The 21,009-nt window shown below is 42.7% G+C and overlaps 1 protein-coding gene across 2 annotated transcripts in view; it reads right to left on the bottom strand.

Annotated features, from left to right (window-relative positions):
- Positions 1-19,786, bottom strand: part of LOC143299463 (5-aminolevulinate synthase, erythroid-specific, mitochondrial-like) — a 33,298-nt gene extending 13,512 nt beyond the window's left edge. The window contains exons 1-3 of one of the 2 annotated variants that reach the window (XM_076612682.1): positions 19,729-19,786; positions 8,460-8,667; positions 784-1,082 (exon numbers count right to left, since the gene is read on the bottom strand). In XM_076612682.1, coding sequence (XP_076468797.1) covers positions 784-1,069 — 286 coding nt within the window. In that variant the 5' untranslated portion in view covers positions 1,070-1,082; positions 8,460-8,667; positions 19,729-19,786. Of the gene's footprint in view, positions 1-783; positions 1,083-8,459; positions 8,668-15,281; positions 15,438-19,728 lie in introns of those variants that run through there. The other variant, XM_076612681.1, reaches the window with a different exon arrangement.
- Positions 19,787-21,009: the final 1,223 nt, after the last annotated feature.

Here is a 21,009-nt window from a genome sequence, read left to right as displayed (position 1 = left end):
GCCTCTTCATGGAGGTCTGGAACATGTCCTGAGTAATCAAAATGAAAAAAAACAAACAAACAAACAAAAAAAACAACAACAAAACAAACAAGCTACTAACATAACTTCTCACTTTCTAAACTTAGCTAAAAGCCTTAAGTCCTGTTCATGGCAGTCAGGATCATGTCTTGAGAAATTAAAAAAAAAAAACAGCAACGAAGAAACAATCTAGCTGCTAACTGAGCTCCTCAACCTTCTAAACTTAGCTAAAAGACTTGTCCTCTTTGTGGCCACATAAGGCCACTGCCAGAGATCTCTCCATTGGCTGCATGCTGCCTGTCTTGTGCTGCTTGAATGAATGCCAGAAATAACATGGTCTTCTGTTGTCTCCTGTTCTCAGTCGGTCTTTGTATTAAAAAAAAAAAAAAAAGAGAAAAAAAAAAGACGTTTTTGTTGGTCTTTCTTGATTGATTGTTCAGATTTTTGGATGTTTACATGTTTCCCTTAATGACATTAAAAAAAAAAAATATTGAAATATGCTTCACATCTCCAAAATGTTAGATTATCGTCATAAAATGAAGAAGCCTAAAGTGTGTTCACAAAGTAACAATGATACAACCAACACAGTCTTCAACCAACCCGAAACCTCACTGTAAAATGATGGTAACAAACATGGTGATGGAGATGGTGACGACGTGTGATGATGATGATGATGATGATAATGGTAACAACAACTATTCCTGTTATCAAAGTCCAGCATTTACCCACTCCCTTTGTTGTTTTTATTTATTTTTTTTTTTTTACCTTCAGCCAGTGCTGTAGACACAGGGGTCACAGCGTTAGAGCTGGTGGTGGTCGACACAGCACGAGATGACACGGCAGTGCCAGCGGCGCCACCGCTGTTATTGCTGCTGCTGCTGCTGCTGGCGTTGGCACTGGAGCCACTGTTGGCAGCAGCGCTGGAGTGGGCAGCGATGGTGGTGTGCGCCATGATGGGGCAGCGCTTGGCCATGTTCAGCAGCTGCGGGGCACACTGGCGGATGGCGCCCATGGAGAACTTGTTGAGGAAGGGGCAGGCGATGGAACTCATCTTGTCAACGAATCTGTGGACGAAGAGAGGGAGGAGAGGTTGGTTTTTTTTTGGTTTTTTTTCAAGTCCACTGTTGAAAAATTAAGGTCAGGCATTGTGTGTATCAAATATTCTGTGTGCTGCTGAAGAAGGGGCAATGTAAGAAGGGGCAATGTGTGGATGGACAGAAGGAGGAGAGTTTTTTTTCATGTTCACTGTTGAAAAATTAATAAGGTCAGGCACTGTGGATTGTGGAGTGCTGTATTCATTGTGTGCTGCTGAGGAAGGGGCAATAATACAAATTGTACTCTCTCTCTCTCTCTCTCTCTCTCTCTATGTATATATATATATATATTCAGCGCCAATCTTTGGTCAGACTCAAAGATCCAAATCTAAGCGCTAACCAACACAGAGTCATTTCCACAACAGGCTGCCTATCGTACCTTGGTAGAGCAGACTGTAGAGCTGCCTCTGGGCGCTCATTCATATTCTGACATGATGTAGTACAGTGTCAGCTTGTTCAGTGGTAGCTACTGGATAGAGAATCAATAAAAAAAAAAAGGTGGCCAAAGACTGCGTTGTCAAGGTATGATTCTGCAGTGTGAAGTTGTTGAACAGTGTACTGTGTGGTGTACTGTGATGGTCAATGGAGTGGCATGTTAGATATACGGTGTGGTATATGGTGTGTACTGGAATAATAATTATAAAATAAAATAATCATGTATGGTTATTTTGTTGTCTTTTGAAAAGAAAACCACAACAATAAACAAATAAAAGACCAATAAAACCCTGTTTTGCAGAGATACAAAATATTTCATAAATTAGAAGTGTGTGTGTGAGAGTTATTTATGTTGACAGGACCAAGATTAACCGACACTAAATGATATTTGATTTATGGGTGTATGTGTTGGTCTGTTGTGTTTATGACTCGAAACGTTTTTTATCTTCATGTTAAGGTACCTTAGATTTTAAGACCTTTAAAACTTTTTTTAATTTTTTTTTTACCATTTTAACTTTGTTTTAAAAGGTCCAGCAGTCACCATTTGTTCATCTGTGTGTAACAAAAAAAAACTGCTGCCACTGCATTTCTGTATCACAAAGGGCAGCAAGCAAGCAAGCACACACAAAAGTGAGATCACTCAGACGTCCATTCCTTTCTGCTCTTGTCGGACTCCGCGCCATAAACACCAGGCAAAACGTGTGACAAAACCACATCTGGCTGTGCCTCAAAGGTCAGTGATGGGGCCAGCCACCACCGTATAGGCCAGCAACAAAAAAACACAAAACAACAACAACAACAAAAACCAGGTCACCTAGGAAACCCTAGCTGCCTATGAATGAATGTGAACCAGATCTGGTACAAAGGTGAAGCTTAGTATGCCTTCACCCATGCAATGTGACTTAAAATGATACTTTTTTTTTTTCCAGATCTAGCACAATGGTAACGACTTGTTATGCCCTAATCCACTTAACTTTTCACATTTCTCGTGTGTCTTGATTCCATATCCATACTTCTCCACTGTCAAGCTTATGTGTTTTTTTGTTTGTTTTTTTTCATTCCTGTGTTAGTACAAACATTTATGCTCACAGTCTCAGTGCGCTGTCACAGCTGGTCTTGATTTTATGGGTGTAAAGGCAAATGTCATGGTTCTATCACTGCTTTGCTTTGACTTTACAGTTTCATAAAGTGTATTCAACAACACACTGTCAGGGTTTAATGTGCAGTTCTGTTACCCAAACATGCACTTCCATTTTCCCCTCAATTATTCACAGGGTCTGAATAAACCTGTAACTGCCAGTAAAACTGTAACTGCTATGTTCTGTTTCCAATTTTTTTTTTTTTTTTTTTTTAGATCTACAACTGGTGTATAGTTTCCTGGTTTATGTAATATTTCAGTTTGTCAATGCCTGACGTGTGTGTGTGTGTGTGTGTGTGCGTGTGTAAACGGGGCTGAGGTGTTGATTCTTGTAGATCGGCACACAAGTACACACTACAACCCTAGACAGAGAAGCCCCTCATGGGAAGAAAAGGATGAAGGATGGCACACACCTTTAACTGTCAGTCAGGGGGGCGGGGGGGGGGGGGGTATATCTCACTGTCTCGTGCCCAGGCACTGCACCAACTAACGCGTTGTGCTTTGTTCAGTTTCACTTCGTTTTGTGGCTGCTGACAAAATATTATGGTCCATGTGGCTGCTGATGAAATATGGTAAAGCCCTAATGACAACCCTGCAAACCATTTTCTTACAGTCTCCTACTCCATTTTTCTTTTCCTTCTTTTTCTTGTTATAAAAAAATGTTGGCTTTCGGAGGAAAAAAAATATTAAAACCAGTTACTGATTTATTCTTTTAACACAAGATGAACAAAGTAAAAAGTGTATGGAGGAAACTGAAAAAGATCAGAAAGACACTGGTATGGGCTCACACATACACACGTACGCACACACGTCGGGTATACTATAACCGTCTAACTCACATACAAACATTTATTATAAACAAGATCACACACACACACACACACACACACACACACACACACAGAGAGAGAGAGAGAGAGAGAGAGAGAGGCAAACATTCAACATTTTAAAACTGATCAAGAAAACGGAAAATCCCGGCGCGGCCTACACACACACACACACACACACACACACACCACACACATCTACAGCCCTGTGATTGATCCAAATCACTGTTTCGTTCGAGAAAAGACCGGAAACACACGCTGCACTGAACAGGGCCTACGTGACGACCGATGCGTTCGACTGTGGGCCAGAAATGCCAAATGCCCCAAAGCAGAGAGGTTCTCGCGTGCACACCGGCCCGCAAGTAAAAAGAGGAAGTTGATGCGAGGCTGAGCATGCACGTGTGTCGTCAGTTCTCAAAGTGGGAACTGAAACCCCTTTTGAGATGACCTGAGAAAGACTCAGACCGAGGTGTACGTGATGTTACTTTGGTCTCTCTCTCTCCTCGAAGACCGTAATATTATTTACGGTGATGGTAATCACCCTTGATCAGTCTTATGTGTAACCCCCCCCCCCCACCCCCACTCCGCCCCTGATATTAAGTTGCAAGCAGGTAACACTGGTCTCTCTCTCTCTCTCCTCGAAGACAGTAATATTATTTACGGTGATGGTAATCCCCTTTGATCAGTATTATGTGTAATCCCCTCCCACCCCCCACCCCAGCCGGCCGCCCCTGATATTAAGTTGCATGCAGGTAACACGTTGGAGGGCGTTGTTTTTAACGCTGTGAAGCAGTTTCATGTTTTAACTTTTCAGCGCAGCCCTAACCGTGCGTGGTCATACTCAACAATTAACCGCGTTTTAAGTGCAGGCCTACGTGCTATCAGGCTTTCGCTTGTCTTATACGCAACTGATGAATAAACGTGTTTTGAAAAACGATCTGTCCCGCTAGAATGTATTTGTTCATTGTTTAAATATCTTTTCCTCTCCAGTCAGATCTGTAGACACACCAGTGAGTATTCGTGCCTTCAAGCACGACTCGCTATCCGGCTGTTTCATCATCCGCCGGCGCTTATATCGGACTCTGCCGTCTACCCTCCTTCCCCATCCACTCCCTACTACATTCTTACTCCTCACCGGCAGCAACAGAGAAGGGGATGGGGGAAGTAGGGGTAGGGAAGCTGTTTCCGCACCACCATCACACACCTCCCATCTTCAGTCTTGCCTCTCGCGGCTAAAAAGGCGGTGATGTGGGGGGGTGGGGTTGGGGTCAACCAGCGATGACGAAAGTAATTAAAACACTTGACGTCACCGCAACGGCCGCAAAGTACGTCAGTACTGAGTGCGAGTGTTATACCGTCACGATTGTTTTCTTCTTTTTTTGCTGAACCGCTCCCCCCCCCCCCCCCCCCCCCCGCCCCCCAACCCCATCACCCGCCCCTTCCTCCCATTTCATCATCAGAAATTCACCTTCTGCTCACTCCATCTCAACGGAATCACAGTCGCTCGAGCTCTCACTACTTTCACCACCACCCCGCCTCCCCTTGCCCGCGATGTTCTTCCTCCATCTCCTCACCGACCCGGCCCCAACAACGGATTCCAAACCCAACGTATCATTTTAATCACATTGATAGGTGGAAAAGGGAGAGAGATCCGGCAATATGCCGGATTGCTAGTACTTGGCTCCACTCGTTACCCAGCTGCACTGTTCGCCTTTTATATCAAAGTCCCGCGGCCATCACTTGTATGATGAACTCGGTCAATCTTTCTGGCTTCAGGCACCGTCTCTCGACTGATCAATCCTTATCTGTCAACATGTCGGAGGTGCTTGGCAACGAAACGACGAAGGTTTAAATTAATATTGTTTCCTGGTTCTCTCTTTCTCCCTTGTCATGCCATCCGATTTTAGTTGTTCTTTCTTTCTTTGATGTTATTTATTTTCTTCTTCTTCTTTTTTTTAATTTTATTTTATTTTATTTTTATTTTTTTTTTTTTTGCTCTTTCGTCTTTTTCTTACTGTCTGACGTCTTACCCCCCCTTTTTTTTCCCCACTCCTATCTTTTCTTTCCTTCACTGTCTCCAAGGCCTGACTAAGCGCGTTGGGTTACGCTGCTGGTCAGGCATCTGCTTGGCAGATGTGGTGTAGCGTATATGGATTTGTCCGAACGCAGTGACGCCTCCTTGAGCTACTGAATACTGAAAACTTTCTTGTCCTCTTTCAGCTGAGTATACTGCACAGTTTTTCAAATGAGGCACTGGGGATGGGCGTCAACCCCTCATTGTGGTAATTGGATCAACTTGGGGATGGGGGGGGGGGGGGCGGGGCGGTGGGTAGGTGGGGGGGGGGGTCATATATTACATTCAAACAATGGGGGTAACTGTTTTGCGTAAATTTTATGCTCCAGCTTGCCCAGTGTCATTTGGCAAAATCTTTGAAATCTCATGTGTCTTGTGGAATTATGTAAAGTCAAGAACGTATGAGAGAATGGATAAGTGGGAAGAGGGAGGGGTGGAGGGGAGTGGGGGGGGGGGGGGGTGAGTCAGTGTGCAAGATGTTTCCCTGCATACTCTCGGCGTGCCGTCCCTGTGCCCTTGAGAGAAAGAGACGGAGAGGGCGAAGGAAACTGGAAACAGACAAGGCAGTGAGAGAAAGCAAGTGCACGTGTGTGTGTGTGTGTGTGGAAACAAATCACCTTGTCTGATTTTTCACGTTTTCACATTGATGATGATGATGATTGTTATATAAGTTACTATTATTATTATTATTATTATTATTTATTCTTTTTTGTTGTCGTGTTGCTTCATTGCATCCTGGTGTGTATCTGGTGACTTGTTCAATCTCAGTTTAAACTGTATTACATTCTAAAGAAAACGACCCTCAATGGAAGGTAAAGAAATAATAATTCAGTTAAAACAACAACAACAACTAAAAACGTGACCTAAGAAACCAAACTCAGCTTCAAACAAACGCAACAATAAACGACTCAGAAGGGACATAACCCTTCTTCCCGTCCCCTCGATGTTTATGGCTGAATCCATAGTGACGGATCGATGTGTATGCGCGCACTCCTCGTTAGCGTCGGCGGTAACGAATGGGGGTAACAACATCAATATCTGATGGAAAATGCCGACGGAGTGGTCAACTTGTTTCAGTTCTCTGATGTACCTATATTCCTTTTTTTTCTCAGCGCTTTTTCCCCCCACCCCCCACCCCCCGCCTCGCCCGGAATTTTCATAAAGCCTATGATTTGGGTTATAATCTGAGCATCATCATCTGCGTCAAACCTGAACAATCTGCGTCAGTCTCGCCTCTTCCTCCATCACCTACACACTGAACTCCCTCTTCTTTCGCTTTAAAAAAAATTCATTGTTAATATATATATATATATATATATATATATACATATATATATTAACAATTCGGACGCACATACTTAAACTGAACGCTTTTTACCTGACCGACTCTCCCCCCCCCCCTCACACCCTTCCCCACTATGACGTCACGGTGGCGGCGAGCAATGACCTCTTTTAGAGGACGTCACCATGCGGGTGGTGGTGGACTTGCATTGACAACTTAATCGATGCTGTGCGTGGTGGGTGAGACGGGAATTAGAGGCGATCAAGAGAGAAGGAATACACACACACACACAGACACAGACACACACACACAGATGGAAACATTTTCTGTTTTGGAGAGAAACAGACAGACAGACAGAGACAGACTGAGAGGGAGAGAAGGGCAGAAGTTCAGGGTGCGAGTGTGTGCATACGTCGCTTGTTTACCAGCTTGCTCTTTGTGTGTAGAGAGGTGTGTGTGCGTGTGTGTGTGTGCGCGTGCGTGTGTGTGTGTTTGCGTGCGTGTGTGTGTGTTTGCGTGCGTGCGTGTGTGTGTGTGTGTGTGTGTGTGTGTGTGTGTGTGCGTGCGTGTGTGTGTCCTATGAAGGTACATCTCTCATCCAGTTCAGATGACCTTTCAGCCCAGACGACCACACATACTGGGTCATACCAAACGGACTCCCACACATCAAAATAATTCTTACAATGAAAACACTCCCTCAACACCCACAAAAAAAATGCAACAACGACAAAACAAAACCACACACACACACACACACACGCCTGCCCTACTGGAATAACACGTTTCATACATCAGGCAACAGCTTAACACAACAATGGGCGGTTGCACTGTACTGTACTTGTACAGTACAGTTGCAGTCTCCCCCCCCAAAAAAGAGTCGTGGTCTCAGATGCAACCAATCCATGTGTGAGGTGCGTGAGGGGCAAGTTATAATATACTCGACTCATGTCACAGAATGGGCGGTCAATTCCGTGCATCTTCATGGCGGCCGTTTCGTGTTTTTGTTTGTTTGTTTGTTTTTTGTTTTGTTTTTTTAAGTGATTTTTTATCTATTTAATTTTTTTCTTGCTTTGATTTGTGTACGATTATTTATTCATTTATTTATTTATAATCTTTTTCTTTTTTTTCTTTTATTACACCCCCCTTCCACAAACGAAAAATACAGAGGTTTGATTTAAACAGCTTATTATGTATTTGTTTCCTTTCTTTTTTCTTTTTTTTTTTAAATGTTGTTGTCGAAGCATATCACAGTATGAGGAATTTGGTAGGTTCCGATTTGAATGTCACTATTTTGTCTTGTCCACAGTGGTTGAACGCGATCTCTTCCACGTTTTATTTGGTAAGAGAGAGAGAGAGAGAGAGAGAGAGAGAGAGAGAGCGTCCACAGCTCCACATTTGAACATTCAAATCTTTTAAGCACACACACACACACACACACACACACACACAATCACCACCATCCCAGTATACAAACAGCGCCCCCCGCACCCCCCTAAAAAAAAACAAAAAAAAACCCACCACCATCAAATACCATGAGCCGATCCAAATCACACACACACACACACACACACACACACCAACCATACTTTACCTTCTGCGATGTAAACGATCCTAGAAACAACGGCCGTACGGATCTGGTGTGATGTCCGATTGCTCAGTCGGCTCAGTTCAGTTGTTTCCTCTGCGAAGTAGTTGGTTTCGTCGGCGATGGGAGGTAACTGCAGTTGATCCCACAATATCACGTTATCGTCCACCTGTGTGTGTGTGTGTGTGCTCTGCACTGAAAGCGACACACGACTCTGCAAAACACACACACACAAAACGCAAGACACTAAAATATTGAAACACACCTAGCGGCGGCGATAATACAATACACCTGTCTGCCAGAACGATCTGAATAAATGACAGCGGTCAGGTTCGTCAAACTAAAGCTATCTTCGCGGGGTACGGGCTCTTAATTGCCTTGCAAGCGCTATCTCCTCATCGATTTTGCCACCGCCTCGTCTTCTCGTGTTCCTCCACTCGGAACGACGCTCTACTTACACGTGTGCTTGCTTGTAACTAGCGGCCTGGATCAATGCTGCATATGTTCCTGAAACACAACGGGCCGGAGACTGAGAAGATTGCCAGATTTCCATTTGTCACGCCCTCTTTCCATCCCTTTATCCCGTTCATCGCCAAGCCCTGGGGGTTCAGAGAGAGAGAGAGAGAGAGAGAGAGGCGGTGGGGAATGAGGAGAAGGGGAGGACTGTGGGGAATCAAATCCAATCATTTACTAAGTAGTCTGTTAATGGGAACAAAGTAACAACCAATCAAAGGGCTTCTTCCTTCCCCTAAATATGACCAGGCTCTTTGAGCGTCCTTATCAGACAGGAGACACTCCAGTCGAGAAGCGATTCACTAAAAAAAAAATGTTCGTTTTGGGGCAAAACTCTGGCAACTGGAAAACGATAGTATCCATACTGATAATAATCTGCTGCACCTGTGTGTCAACGATGCCATGTCCTTCTGACGAAATGTCGGTAACCAGGCAGAGCGTGGTTTCTTACTTGTCTATCTCCACCGATTCAAAAGACAACACCAACAAAGTAAACAACTGACAAACAGAGCTCGCTGAAAGCAAACAAAACAAAAAACAAAAACAAACTACAAATACAGTGTAAACAAGTGTACACAGGTCCTGACAGAACTGTCTGACATCGTGCAGGTCGATAAAAACGTCTTCCACCGTCTTCGCCTTTCTTCACTGGATCGATGGAAATTTCATTTTCAAAACTTAAAAATTATATATATATATATATATATATATATATATATATATATATATATATATATTCAGTTAAAAACACCAGCCTTTTGTGGTCTTCTGCCACTAGCTGACCAATAAATTGTGGGGAAAACAGATGAAAACGAAGATGACTTGTCATCCCCACTCAGAAAAAACAAATGAACAAAAATCTAAATGAATAGAAAAAGAAAACTCGGCCTCTGACATCAAACGTCCCTGTGTTCATGACAGAACTGAGATTCAGCCTATTAAACTTCACTCTTTAAAATCTCGTGTGTTTTTGTTGTTGTTGTTGGTTTTTGTTTTGTTTTGTTTTTTTCTCTCCCGAGGTCAGTCCCTGTCAATGCAACTGTACTCCAATTTTGCGAGTGAGCCTAATAATCAATGTTTATGTGCAGTCAGGTTTCTTCGCATGTTTCTAGCATAATACGGTTTGTTACGCTGCAGGAGCAAGTTCTGTCATGAACACGTTAGAACTTTTTGACAGGCCACCGCGACATAATACACCCCACAGGTCTATATACGCTGTTTTCGAACACGGACAGCGTTTTCATTTGTTTACTTTGCCGTTGGCGCCCAGCGGGAATATCATTATCAAATCCATCACCCACTTTCGTCCTGTCTGACTGAACCATAAATCGAGGGGCGTGGGGATGGGGGTGCTCTTGAACCTCCACTCGGCACCTGACACGTCACGTCAAAATCACGTTTGCATATTCAGCATAATACGCACGCAAGCAAGCACGCACACGCACACACACAAACACACACTGAACAAGAAAGCGATTCACAGTGTGCAGCAATAAGGACGATACTGCTTGCTGGAGAAAACAAAAAGTTCATTACCCTTTATCCGGTCGGTAGGACAAACAGTCGGAGAGAGACAGAGGCAGAAAGACAGAAATTCGTAAAACTGTGTTGAGTAAGACAGAGTGGCATGCAGGGGGTAATATGGGTGTGGAGGGGAGAAGAAGGGTTGGAGGAGAGGGTTGAAAAAGCATAACGCCACAAGCATTGCAGCTAACCCTTTAAGTTTGTTCACTTGATATACTATAAGTGCTCGTCAAGCAACGTATCACTCCCTCCTTTTTTCTTTCAACATACAATCATTGCACAACACACAGAACTATATATATATATTTTTCTTATCTTACTTTATTATTTTATGCATATATCATTATTATCATCATCATTAAAGCACGTTTAACTTTAAACCAAACCTGACGTTTTTTTAAGGAAGAAAAAAAAAAGAGCGCAGGAAGAAGTGCACCGAATCACACGTTCATCAGAAAGCGTTGGTTCTGGCACTCTCGGTCTAATCTAAACATTGTATTGGGGTGCTCCTTCACAGTAAACCTGGCAGGCAGGCCGGGCTACATTCCGAACAGAAACCAAATCAAGACAGCGTGCTATGCACTCAGCACTTCTGACTCTCTCCCTCTTAAATTTATATATACTGATATATATATATATATATATATATATATATATATATATATATATATATATATATATATATATATATATAATCGCTAGTTACAAACATAGACCAGCCCTGAACAACGAAGCCAGACAAGGTGGTGCAGTGAAATAATCTTTAACAAGGTCGTGTCGTGCATGCTATACTGAGGGATCGGAGGAAACGAGCAACAGCCAACTCTGAGCATGAGGCAAGAGGCCCTGACTGAACAGTTTGTTCAGTCTCTCAAACTGGTTTCCATCAAAGAACCGTCTTTGTGAGAAATGTCCGAACCCTGTTCTTTTGAGTAACAAAACCGGGCCTCTGAAATGTTTTGAGCCGAGTTCCCCCGCCCCTCCCCCCTCTGTCTCATGAAATCTTTGAGTCCCCCCCCCCCTTCCCCCGAATCTCAAAAGGACATCGAACTAAGAATGGAAAAGCATGTGCACCGCACACATGTACTGTATTGCTTGTCATTGGAACATCGAGATACATGTTTTCTGCGGCATTCAAGTAAGACCCCACGCATGCAAGCGCCCATACCGTTACTTTGTCACGCGTGTCCGGCTGACCTAAAGTACACTGTGCACCCGGTTAGCCTTGCACATGTACCGCACTATGTACCCAGACGAGGTCTTTTATCCTCGAGGACGAGGACGCGGGGCTACTCGTGAGAGTTTCGGTTTGTTTTTATCAGTGACCTCGGGAACACCAACACCGTACCCTTAAGGCCTTTTGACCTACAATGAGGTGATTTCCTACTGACCTCTCGAATGGAGGTCACTGTCATCCACTGCTGGCACTAAAACAGACCGTTTGATAAGGCCTCAGCAGTCACCTGACCGCGGCACATGTACAGTTTAGAAAAAAAAAAAATCGCTTCTATGCCGCGTGGACTTCAATGAAAGAAAAGAAAGGGAGTTAGCAAATGACGAAACAAGAATGGGCAGCCCTCCTTGCGTCAATATTATTTTATGATGTTCTGCCGTGTTCAGCTGCAATTGCCGACCACCCGCCGTGGCCTTATCCAACGGCACGTTGTTGAAAGAATGTGTGTTGTGTATGTGTCATTTCAGGTATCTGTACACATTGTGGTTAACCGAAGAAAAACTCTGTGTGTGTGTGTGTGTGTGTGTGTGTGTGTGTGTGAGTGTGTGATGGAGAGAGAGACAGGGGAGAGAGAGGGGGGTGTGGTGGGGGAGATGGCATAAGAGTCGCCGGGTATGCAGCCGGGGTATAATTATGAGGTTATAGGAATAAAGATTCGATCCTGCGGCAACATGCCAAATCACAACCTTAAACTTTAATATTAAACACGTGAAAACATCCTCTTCACCAGCAATAATTACGTCCCATGACCTCACGCCCCCCCCCCCCCCCACCCCCACCCCGGCCCCTCCTACCCTTGTCCCCCCCCCGTCCCCCCCCTCCTCCTCCAATCCTCTTTCTTCTGTTCAGTCTCCTCCCGTCCTCCCCTCCTTGCCAACCAACCCCCAGGCCACACCCGCCTCATTCCCTCAGTGATAATGTTCGGTCGTCCTTCCTCATACCGACGCTGCCCGTACATCCTTATCGACAACCCGGACGTACTACGCCAGACAACAGAGAAATAAATCAATTGGTTCAAGCCTTCATTCAGCTGAGCTTTCCACGCATCGCCAGCTGAACAGGAAAATCCAGGTAGGTTTGCGTAAATGAAGAGTGATGATGTCATATAATTGTTGAAGGGTGACTGATTGTTAGATATAAATGCATATGTACGAGGCCAGGCTTACCCAGACCCGGAAAAACCTTTTCAGTGCAAACCAGGATACGAAGACCTATCAAGCCATAACATAATTATCTGAACTCCATATCTATGTCCCGGACTAGAGTCTAGTCGCCACAAAGGGACAAACCACCAGCGGGCAGTCCATAGCCATTAAACATTATTTATTAAAAAAAAAGAATTATATATATATATATATATATATATATATACAAACAACCAGAATAAGAACGGACGAATAACACGGACACGAATGGTTGATTATTTCAGCCAAGGCCCCACACGAAAGGGTCTGGGGAAACAACGTGCTGGTATTTCTCATAAATATCTAGAGACGACTCGAACAGCTACGAATGTAAGACAAAAAAGCCTATCAATCATCAGAATAATGACTTAGCATTTTCCCTATCCATAAACACTTTGTGCAAAATATACTTGTGAGGGACGAGAGAGAAAGAGAGGGGGAGGGGGAAAGAAGAGAAGAGAAAAGTCATGAATATGAATGAGGTGGGGATGGAGGTGGGGGGGGGTGGAAAATGACAGAAGACGGCCTGTACCGAAGCTGTCAGTCACGCCTTTGGTCAGTCAAACGATCCGTATTAAATCTATTACTAATTTATTTGTTTCTCGACTCAAGAACTATCAAAAGTAGAAGAAGAAAAAATACTGTCAATCATCAAAGGTAGCTTTGGAGGATCTCAGATATAAATATATACACCAAACGTAACTCAGTATAAATCATCTTCTATACTAAAACCAAACCGGGCAAGAACAAGAACGTTCCAAAACGACAAAATAAGAAAGGTGGGGTGAGGAGGGGGATGGGTAGGGAGAAAGAATGGCAGAAGACAGCAAAAACTCTAACGTCGGACGGAAAATTGTTTCGAAAACAAAAATCGATTTCAATACTAAATCCAGCATTCCTTCGGCTGTTTAATCTGTATTTTACACAACCGACGCCAGTTAGTTTGTGTTGAAAAAAACAAAAACAAAAACAAAAAATAAATAAATAACAACAGCGAAAATCACCAATGACTGCATTACAAAACAGATAAATCCTTTGTCAAATTATAACAAACACAATAACGAATGTTTAAAAAAAAATGTCCAGGATTCCAGTTCCTATATTATCGAACCTGTTTCTGTGTGCTCGTAGAATTCTTTTTTAATTTTCTTATTTTAATTTTTTTTTTCTTTTTTTTCAACGCAGGCAAAAAAATTGCCTCCCTCAGCAAAACGCTCTTTTCGCTCCGTTATTCATTAGTAGCAGTAGCAGAAGCAGCTGAAACAGCACAAATGGAGTGTTGTTAGTCAGTTTCGTGATCTTATGTTTGTCTCTAGATTGCCAGGCTTCTCACACGTTCCACATATTTAAGTGCCTAATCATTTGTTTTTCAACGAATAGAGTAAAGAATTTTATCCATGACTTGAGCGAAACAGCAACCCGAAACGTCTGTTTAAAACCACGGCAAGGCTACAGATTTGAAATACGGCTCATCAAGACAAATCAATAAATTTAGAGAAAGCCCAGCTGGTTGCAAATACTAGGTTATCAGCTCATAGCCATCAGCAAGGACAGGATCTGGGTTGGAGATAACGAACGTATACACTGCCGGTTACATACTGTCGCCCTCACGGTAAATTCTATCTTTTGCTAGTTAGTCAAACCCGCAAAACACAAACGGATATCACTGAAAGAATTAAGAGAAGCCATAGGAGGAACAGAACAAAACAATGATCACGCCAGTACACGTGTCGGGGGGTAACTTGAGGACATTATTACTGAAGCGAAAATACAGACATGGGCACACACTGTGACACTGTTCATACAGACGAGAAAACGCATAGTATAGAGTGGGCGAATCTGACACAGACACAGGTAGTCATGAGAATTTCAACACTTACAAAAATGTACAGGAACACAGAGAATCTGTTTTCTCCCAGTAGCATTTATTTATTTATTTTTTTTTTATGTCAAAGTGATTTAACAGATATTTTCTTTCCCCGACAGCAGATGGAATAAACATGGCTATTTCTGAGAAATGCGATAGGGCGGAGTGAAAACAGTAAACAGATCGGAATTTTTTTTTTTTTTTTAACCCCCAAAAAACAACCTGAAATCTTAGTGTACCTGCTCAGTTATCAACGAAACGCGGTCTTATGGATTCCGTTTACTGACAATACACTGACAACATTTATAACACTTTTGTTACACCTTTTTTTTTCTTTGTGTTTGTTTATGGAAATGTGCAGAATGACACACCGAACCATACCACCGTGACCAACCACGCAAAAACCCGACAAGAACCTGTGACTGAAACGTCACGACGGATGAATAACTGAACCCCTGACACTAAAAACAGCCGACACACACATACATAATAAGTATGTCACTCACCAGACTGACACTGGCTTGGCAAACACTTCTGTCATGGACTTAGCTGCTGTCGCATGTGAAGCCACACTTGGTAGCAAGAAAGGTCTGGTAGGCTGGAGGAGCGGAAAGTCGCAACGACAACGTCATCACAGAGGCACATCAGCCGTCGGCGAGTGTGCTCGTTTTATACACCGCACCCCCTGTCAGTCATTATGACGTATCTGGGCCGAGTCCCCGCCCCTTCTGTTTTTACCACCTCGGTTGCAGTTTTTACTTTGCGTAAAGTTTCTGATTTTTTGGGGTTTTTTTCTCCCAGGAAGTGGTGGTGGTGGTGGTGTGTGTTTTATTGGGGGTGGGGGTGAAAAGAGGACGGATGTGGTTTAAGGGGGGTGGGGGGGGGGGGTGAATGCTGCGGCCGGGGGGAGGGGGGACGGAGTAAGTGGGTGGGGGTGGGGGGAAGGGTGAATGAGGCGGCCGGGGGGAGTGGGGGACGGAGTAAGTGGGTGTGAGGGGTGGGGTGGGGGGAATGCTGCGGCCGGGGGGAGGGGGGGACGGAGGGGAAGGGCAGAGGCGGGTCACTGCGTGGAAGGGAACATACACAGGCAGGTCGTGATCAGACTTTTTCTTTTTTCTCTCTACCTGACCTCATTGGTCTTCCCATGCCCCCCACCCCCACCCCCCCCCCGCCGCCCCCACCACCCCCAACCCCTCTCTCTTTGAGCCTCTGTATATAGTGACCTGTCTATTTTTTCCACCTTACCATACCTGTCAAAGTCTATGGACACTAATATCTCCTGTTGGGTTCTGTGACCTGTCTCAGCATCTCTCCCTTCCCAGTGTCTCGTTTATACACGTTACACGTACAAAAACCACAGACACACCTTTTTGGGAGCATTGAGTCAGTACAGTATTAGCAGCATACGACTGAACAACAACAAAGCCGAAATCAGACAACAAAGATGGGGACGTAGCCAACTCGAAGTTGAGTGGTCGTAATGCAGTGCGCACAACTAGGAAGCGAGTGTCCACGATAGGTTCGAGTCCAGTACCGGGGTCGAGATCTTCACCCCCACACCCCACCTCAATCCAAGTGACAACTGAACGAGACACAAAACGACGGATCACCAAGTGATCACACCAGGGGCGCCTTTCAGTTCACACAACAGTATATCTGGCGGTGGATGTCAGAAACTGACGTTAATTAATAAACAATACACGAAGCACATCAGTAACTTTTATTCTCGTAAATCAGACCTGACAGATTTTTTTTTTTTTTAAATAAAAGACTTGAAAAGAACGAACAGCGATGAAAGGAAGAAAGAAGGAAAAAGGCAAATGCAATGCTGCATGCTCTCGGTTGCCCCAGCACTCCCAGTTTGGTTTATTTATTTACATAAGCCTCGAGCAGCACAGTTGTGTGCCGTCTTTCGTTTCAAAAGCGGCAGTTTAAAGGCGTGCTTATTTTGTTTTGTTTTAAATCCATGAGTATGTGAAACCTGATTTTTTTTTTAATTAAAAAAAAATCTTACAGGCTTGCTTGTTTTCTTTTGTTTTGTTTTAAGCTGGGCTCTTTTTTTTTCGTTCTGCTACGAACTTGATTTGAATTTATATAGTTAAGCTCAGTTCAGTTACTCAAGGAGGCGTCACTGCGTTCGGACAAACTGTACATATACGCTACACCACATCTGCTAAGCAGATGCCTGCCCAGCAGAGTTACCCAACGTGATTATTTAAAAAATAACCCCAAAACAAAAAAAACTATAAAGCAAGTACTTCAGTCAGATGTTTCGTGCAACAACTGGCTGTTGAAGATATTTTCTTCTAATTTTGTGCTGTCAGCCCATCAGAGAGAGAGAGAGAGAGAGCGAGAGAGAGAGAGGACTCACAATGGCACAATGGCCAACAACTCCTTCGGACGTAACAAGAAGTAAAGAGTTGCGCCCCTTACATAGTCCCGACCTTTTCAGAAACAAAAGGAAAAAAGGAAAAAAAAGAAAGGAAAAAAACAACCCTCCAACCCCGCCAAAACAACAATAACAACAACAAAAACAAAAAAACAACAACAACACCTGAATATGAACAGACCTATCCCTTAATGTCAAATGAAAGTAATTTTTTTTTCAACCTGATCATTGAATGGATAGAGGCACTGCCAGTATATATTATATCCCTCTGTGTGTGTGTGTGTGTGTGTGTGTGTGTGTGCTATATCCCTTCCTGTGTAAGTTATGTGTTTCACATACCTGTGTGCTTGTGTTTCCTCAGAAGCAAAATCACATAAAACTGAAACTGAGATGGTGAGAGAAAAGAAAAGATTTTAGTGTGGAACTGTCAAAGTGAAAGAGGGGGTGAAAATATTTCACTGTTAAAATTTTTCTTCAGCCACAGAATCAAGCTATGGATCCACCCAACAGAGCACTAACCTCAGCATTCTCAAATTCAACACCTCAACCGGCTACCACCACCACCACCACCACCTCCTTATCACTTGCGCAACGTCCTGTTGATCCACCTGCTTTGAGCCTTTTTGCAATGTCAATGTTTGACAGCATTCAGTTACCTTAGAAACCTTAGATAGGCACAACAGCCAAATGGTAAAAAAACTGTTGGACTTTCAATCTGAAATTACCACTAGGTTCAATCCTGATATTGGAGCCTGGTGGATAAAGGGTAGAGATTTTTCCCAAACTCCCTGGTCCACTTATGTACAGACGTGCCAGGGCTAATTCAAGCCCCTGCATGTGTATACACAAGCAAAAGGACAAACATGCACATTAAAGACCCAGCCAGTGTTCAGTGGATTATGGTAACATGAATATATCCAGCACGCGCACACACACACACCTTTAAAAAATAAATAAATTTAAAAAAAAGATATGGAAAAAAATTAAGAGTATGGCTTCAATAGTTCATATACAGCAGTTTAAAAATTGTTATAAACATAAAATCTAGAGAATGGGAGCTGAAGCCCAAGAATGCAAAGACAGAGATTAAACAAAAAAAACAACAAACAAAAAAAAAAAAAAAAACTCATGCAGGTTCAGCCAGACTTTAAAAAAACTGTGTCACAAAGGAAAGCAACTCACTCCAAAGCTCTAAAGTTAAGAACTGTGTATGCAAAGCTGATCATTAAATGAATGAATTTTTAGTTTGACCACCACCTCTTTTGATAACACAAGTATACATTATTGGAATCATGCTGATCTAGGCAATAACATTTTATCCACTAAACATTTGTCCACTACATGTTCTTTAAAGAATCTGTTTTAATCATTTTATTTCATTTTTTATTTTTTTCTTGTATTATTTATCATTATCATTTATCTATTCATTTTTTTAGCAAATAGCTGCAGTAAAAGACCTGTCAAAAGAAACACTTTTTCCCTCAGTCTCAACACCCTCTCTTCCTTTTACTTTCTCAGACGGTCAAACTCAGAGACAGGAAGATCATTCCAGGAGAGGGAGACAGAATCCGGACAAAGAGCACAGGGAGAGACTGAGAAAAGAAAGGCTTATTTAGTTATTTGTTTATGGCTGACAAGAAAAGATATAAATAGATGCTGTCTGGTGTCATTGTGTGTGTGTGTGTGTGTGTGTGTGTGTGTGTGTGTGTTGTGTGTGTGTGTGTGAGTGTGTGTGTCTCACAGTGATGTATATCTCATCATCTGTGTATATTTTGTATTACGGATGAATCACTGTCAGTTTGAGTCTGAGATACATTGATACCCATAATAAAAAAAAAATTAGTGTGTGTGTGTGTGTGTGTGTGTGTGTGTGTGTGTGTGTGTGTGTGTGTGTGTGCTTTCGCAAGGTTGTGCCCACACATGCCCTTGAGCAAAATGAAATATTTTATGGTTCTCCGTGAACATTAATCTGTCATACTCGTGGCAGATTTAATTGCGGTCTACAAATATATGTAAAGTGTGAACTGTAGGAATTGGACGTATAAACTAAGTTCCCACTTAACGTTGTAAAACCTCTGCCATCGGGTGAACCTTTCGTCTGTCTTGTTGATCTTGAAAGTCTCCTTCTAATGTACTATTCGCCTCCCTGTTCCGAAACCCCGATAAGGTCCCGCTTGTTTTCGGTCTCTAACATATATCTCTTCACCCATCCTCTCTCTCTATCTCTTTCATAAACCAACAACAACAAAACACAAACCATTAAACTAGTATTACATAACCGCAATGGGTAAAACCCAGTAGTTAATCAAACATCTTTTCAGGCGGTACAACCACACTGAGAACGGAATCGATACGGTGTTACAAAACGTGGTTTCTGTTAGCCTACATCGGGCGGTTCCAATCCATTTGATCTTTTCAGTGAAAAGCGCTGTCAAAATTGTCTGAAAATATTTCATTTACAAGAGAAACTTCATACAGTTTTCATCGGTAAATCCTTTCAAACAATTTAGCGAACAAAACAGATACTAATAAATTAATAAAAAAAGACAAACGATTTTACTCACAAAGTCAAGACTGTTTCATCACTGACTCGTCTGCTAAATGTTGGGAAGTGACGTCAATTGAACGACTGACCTTGGTTTTCTCTCACCTTCACACAACTATTTATAGAAAGCCGCTGTATTCAGGCCACTCCCCCGGCAACTGTGCCGTTCAGTTTTGATAAGTAGGTTAGTTCTTATGCGGTCAGCTTCATCATGCCGGTATTCTTTTCAGCATGACACATGTTTGCAGCTTTTAACAGCTGATGCGTACTTCCATCCTACCGTTGATGGTTCTTTTTCAAGTGCGATGATGTGTTGATGTAACATTGTGAATGAAATGCTGTGGTCACACAGAATCTTGGTTTTCATCACTTCTGGTAATAATAATAATAATAATAATAATGGATACTTATATAGCACACTATCCAGAAATCTACTCTAGGTGCTTTACAAAAACGCTTTGTTAACATAAAACATTACATCTATGCTACATACACACACCAAAATGTGACCACACACACACATACACGCGCGCGCACACACACGCACACACTGCATACATACATTTTAACATACATGTGTATCTAACAGCTACCCTAACACATACGCACACATAGGCAGGCACAAGCTTACATAAACACACGCACACACAATACACATTCATATACATGCATGTAGTTATGTACACATACATAATAATTTATGTATACACATAGTCAAGCACAGCTAACGCAAAGGAAGTGGACCTGCCACAATTGAACTTACTGCTGAGGGAAAAGGTGAGTTTTGATAGCAGAATATTATAATCAGGACAGTTTCTACAGCTTTGTAGGTGGTTTGTTCTCTTTTCTTTTGTTTTCAGTGTGTGTGTGTGTGTGTGTGTGTGTGTGTGCTTGAAATCTGCATGGCATCCTGTCCTTCATTTTGTGTAAATAGGCATGCAGCAAATCAAGTATATGTACATTTAACATCCTGAGAACTAACAATTTCATTGGTTCTGATAACATGAAAATACCCAGCACGCACCAGCCTTGCAGAACAGAGTCACCAGTAAAAATAAATTTGGGTTGTGTGATGGAAGTACAAATCATACTATGCATTCTCTGCAATGTAAACTGCAGATGGACAGGCACTACATGAACTATGAATACTTTTAAAAAAGAACAGACACTTTGGGGTCCTTCAATTGTTTGCATTTCATAGACAATTTTGCATAACTCAATTATCATTATATACACTCTCTCTGGGAACAAACAAACACAGACACAGATCGACATGCACACACGAACACACCATGCAAGG

This window comes from Babylonia areolata, chromosome 25 (genome assembly GCF_041734735.1).
Source record: "Babylonia areolata isolate BAREFJ2019XMU chromosome 25, ASM4173473v1, whole genome shotgun sequence".
Lineage (NCBI taxonomy): Eukaryota > Metazoa > Mollusca > Gastropoda > Neogastropoda > Buccinidae > Babylonia > Babylonia areolata.
Note: the sequence above shows the minus strand (reverse complement) of the source record. Positions and strands in the feature narration are given on the sequence as shown.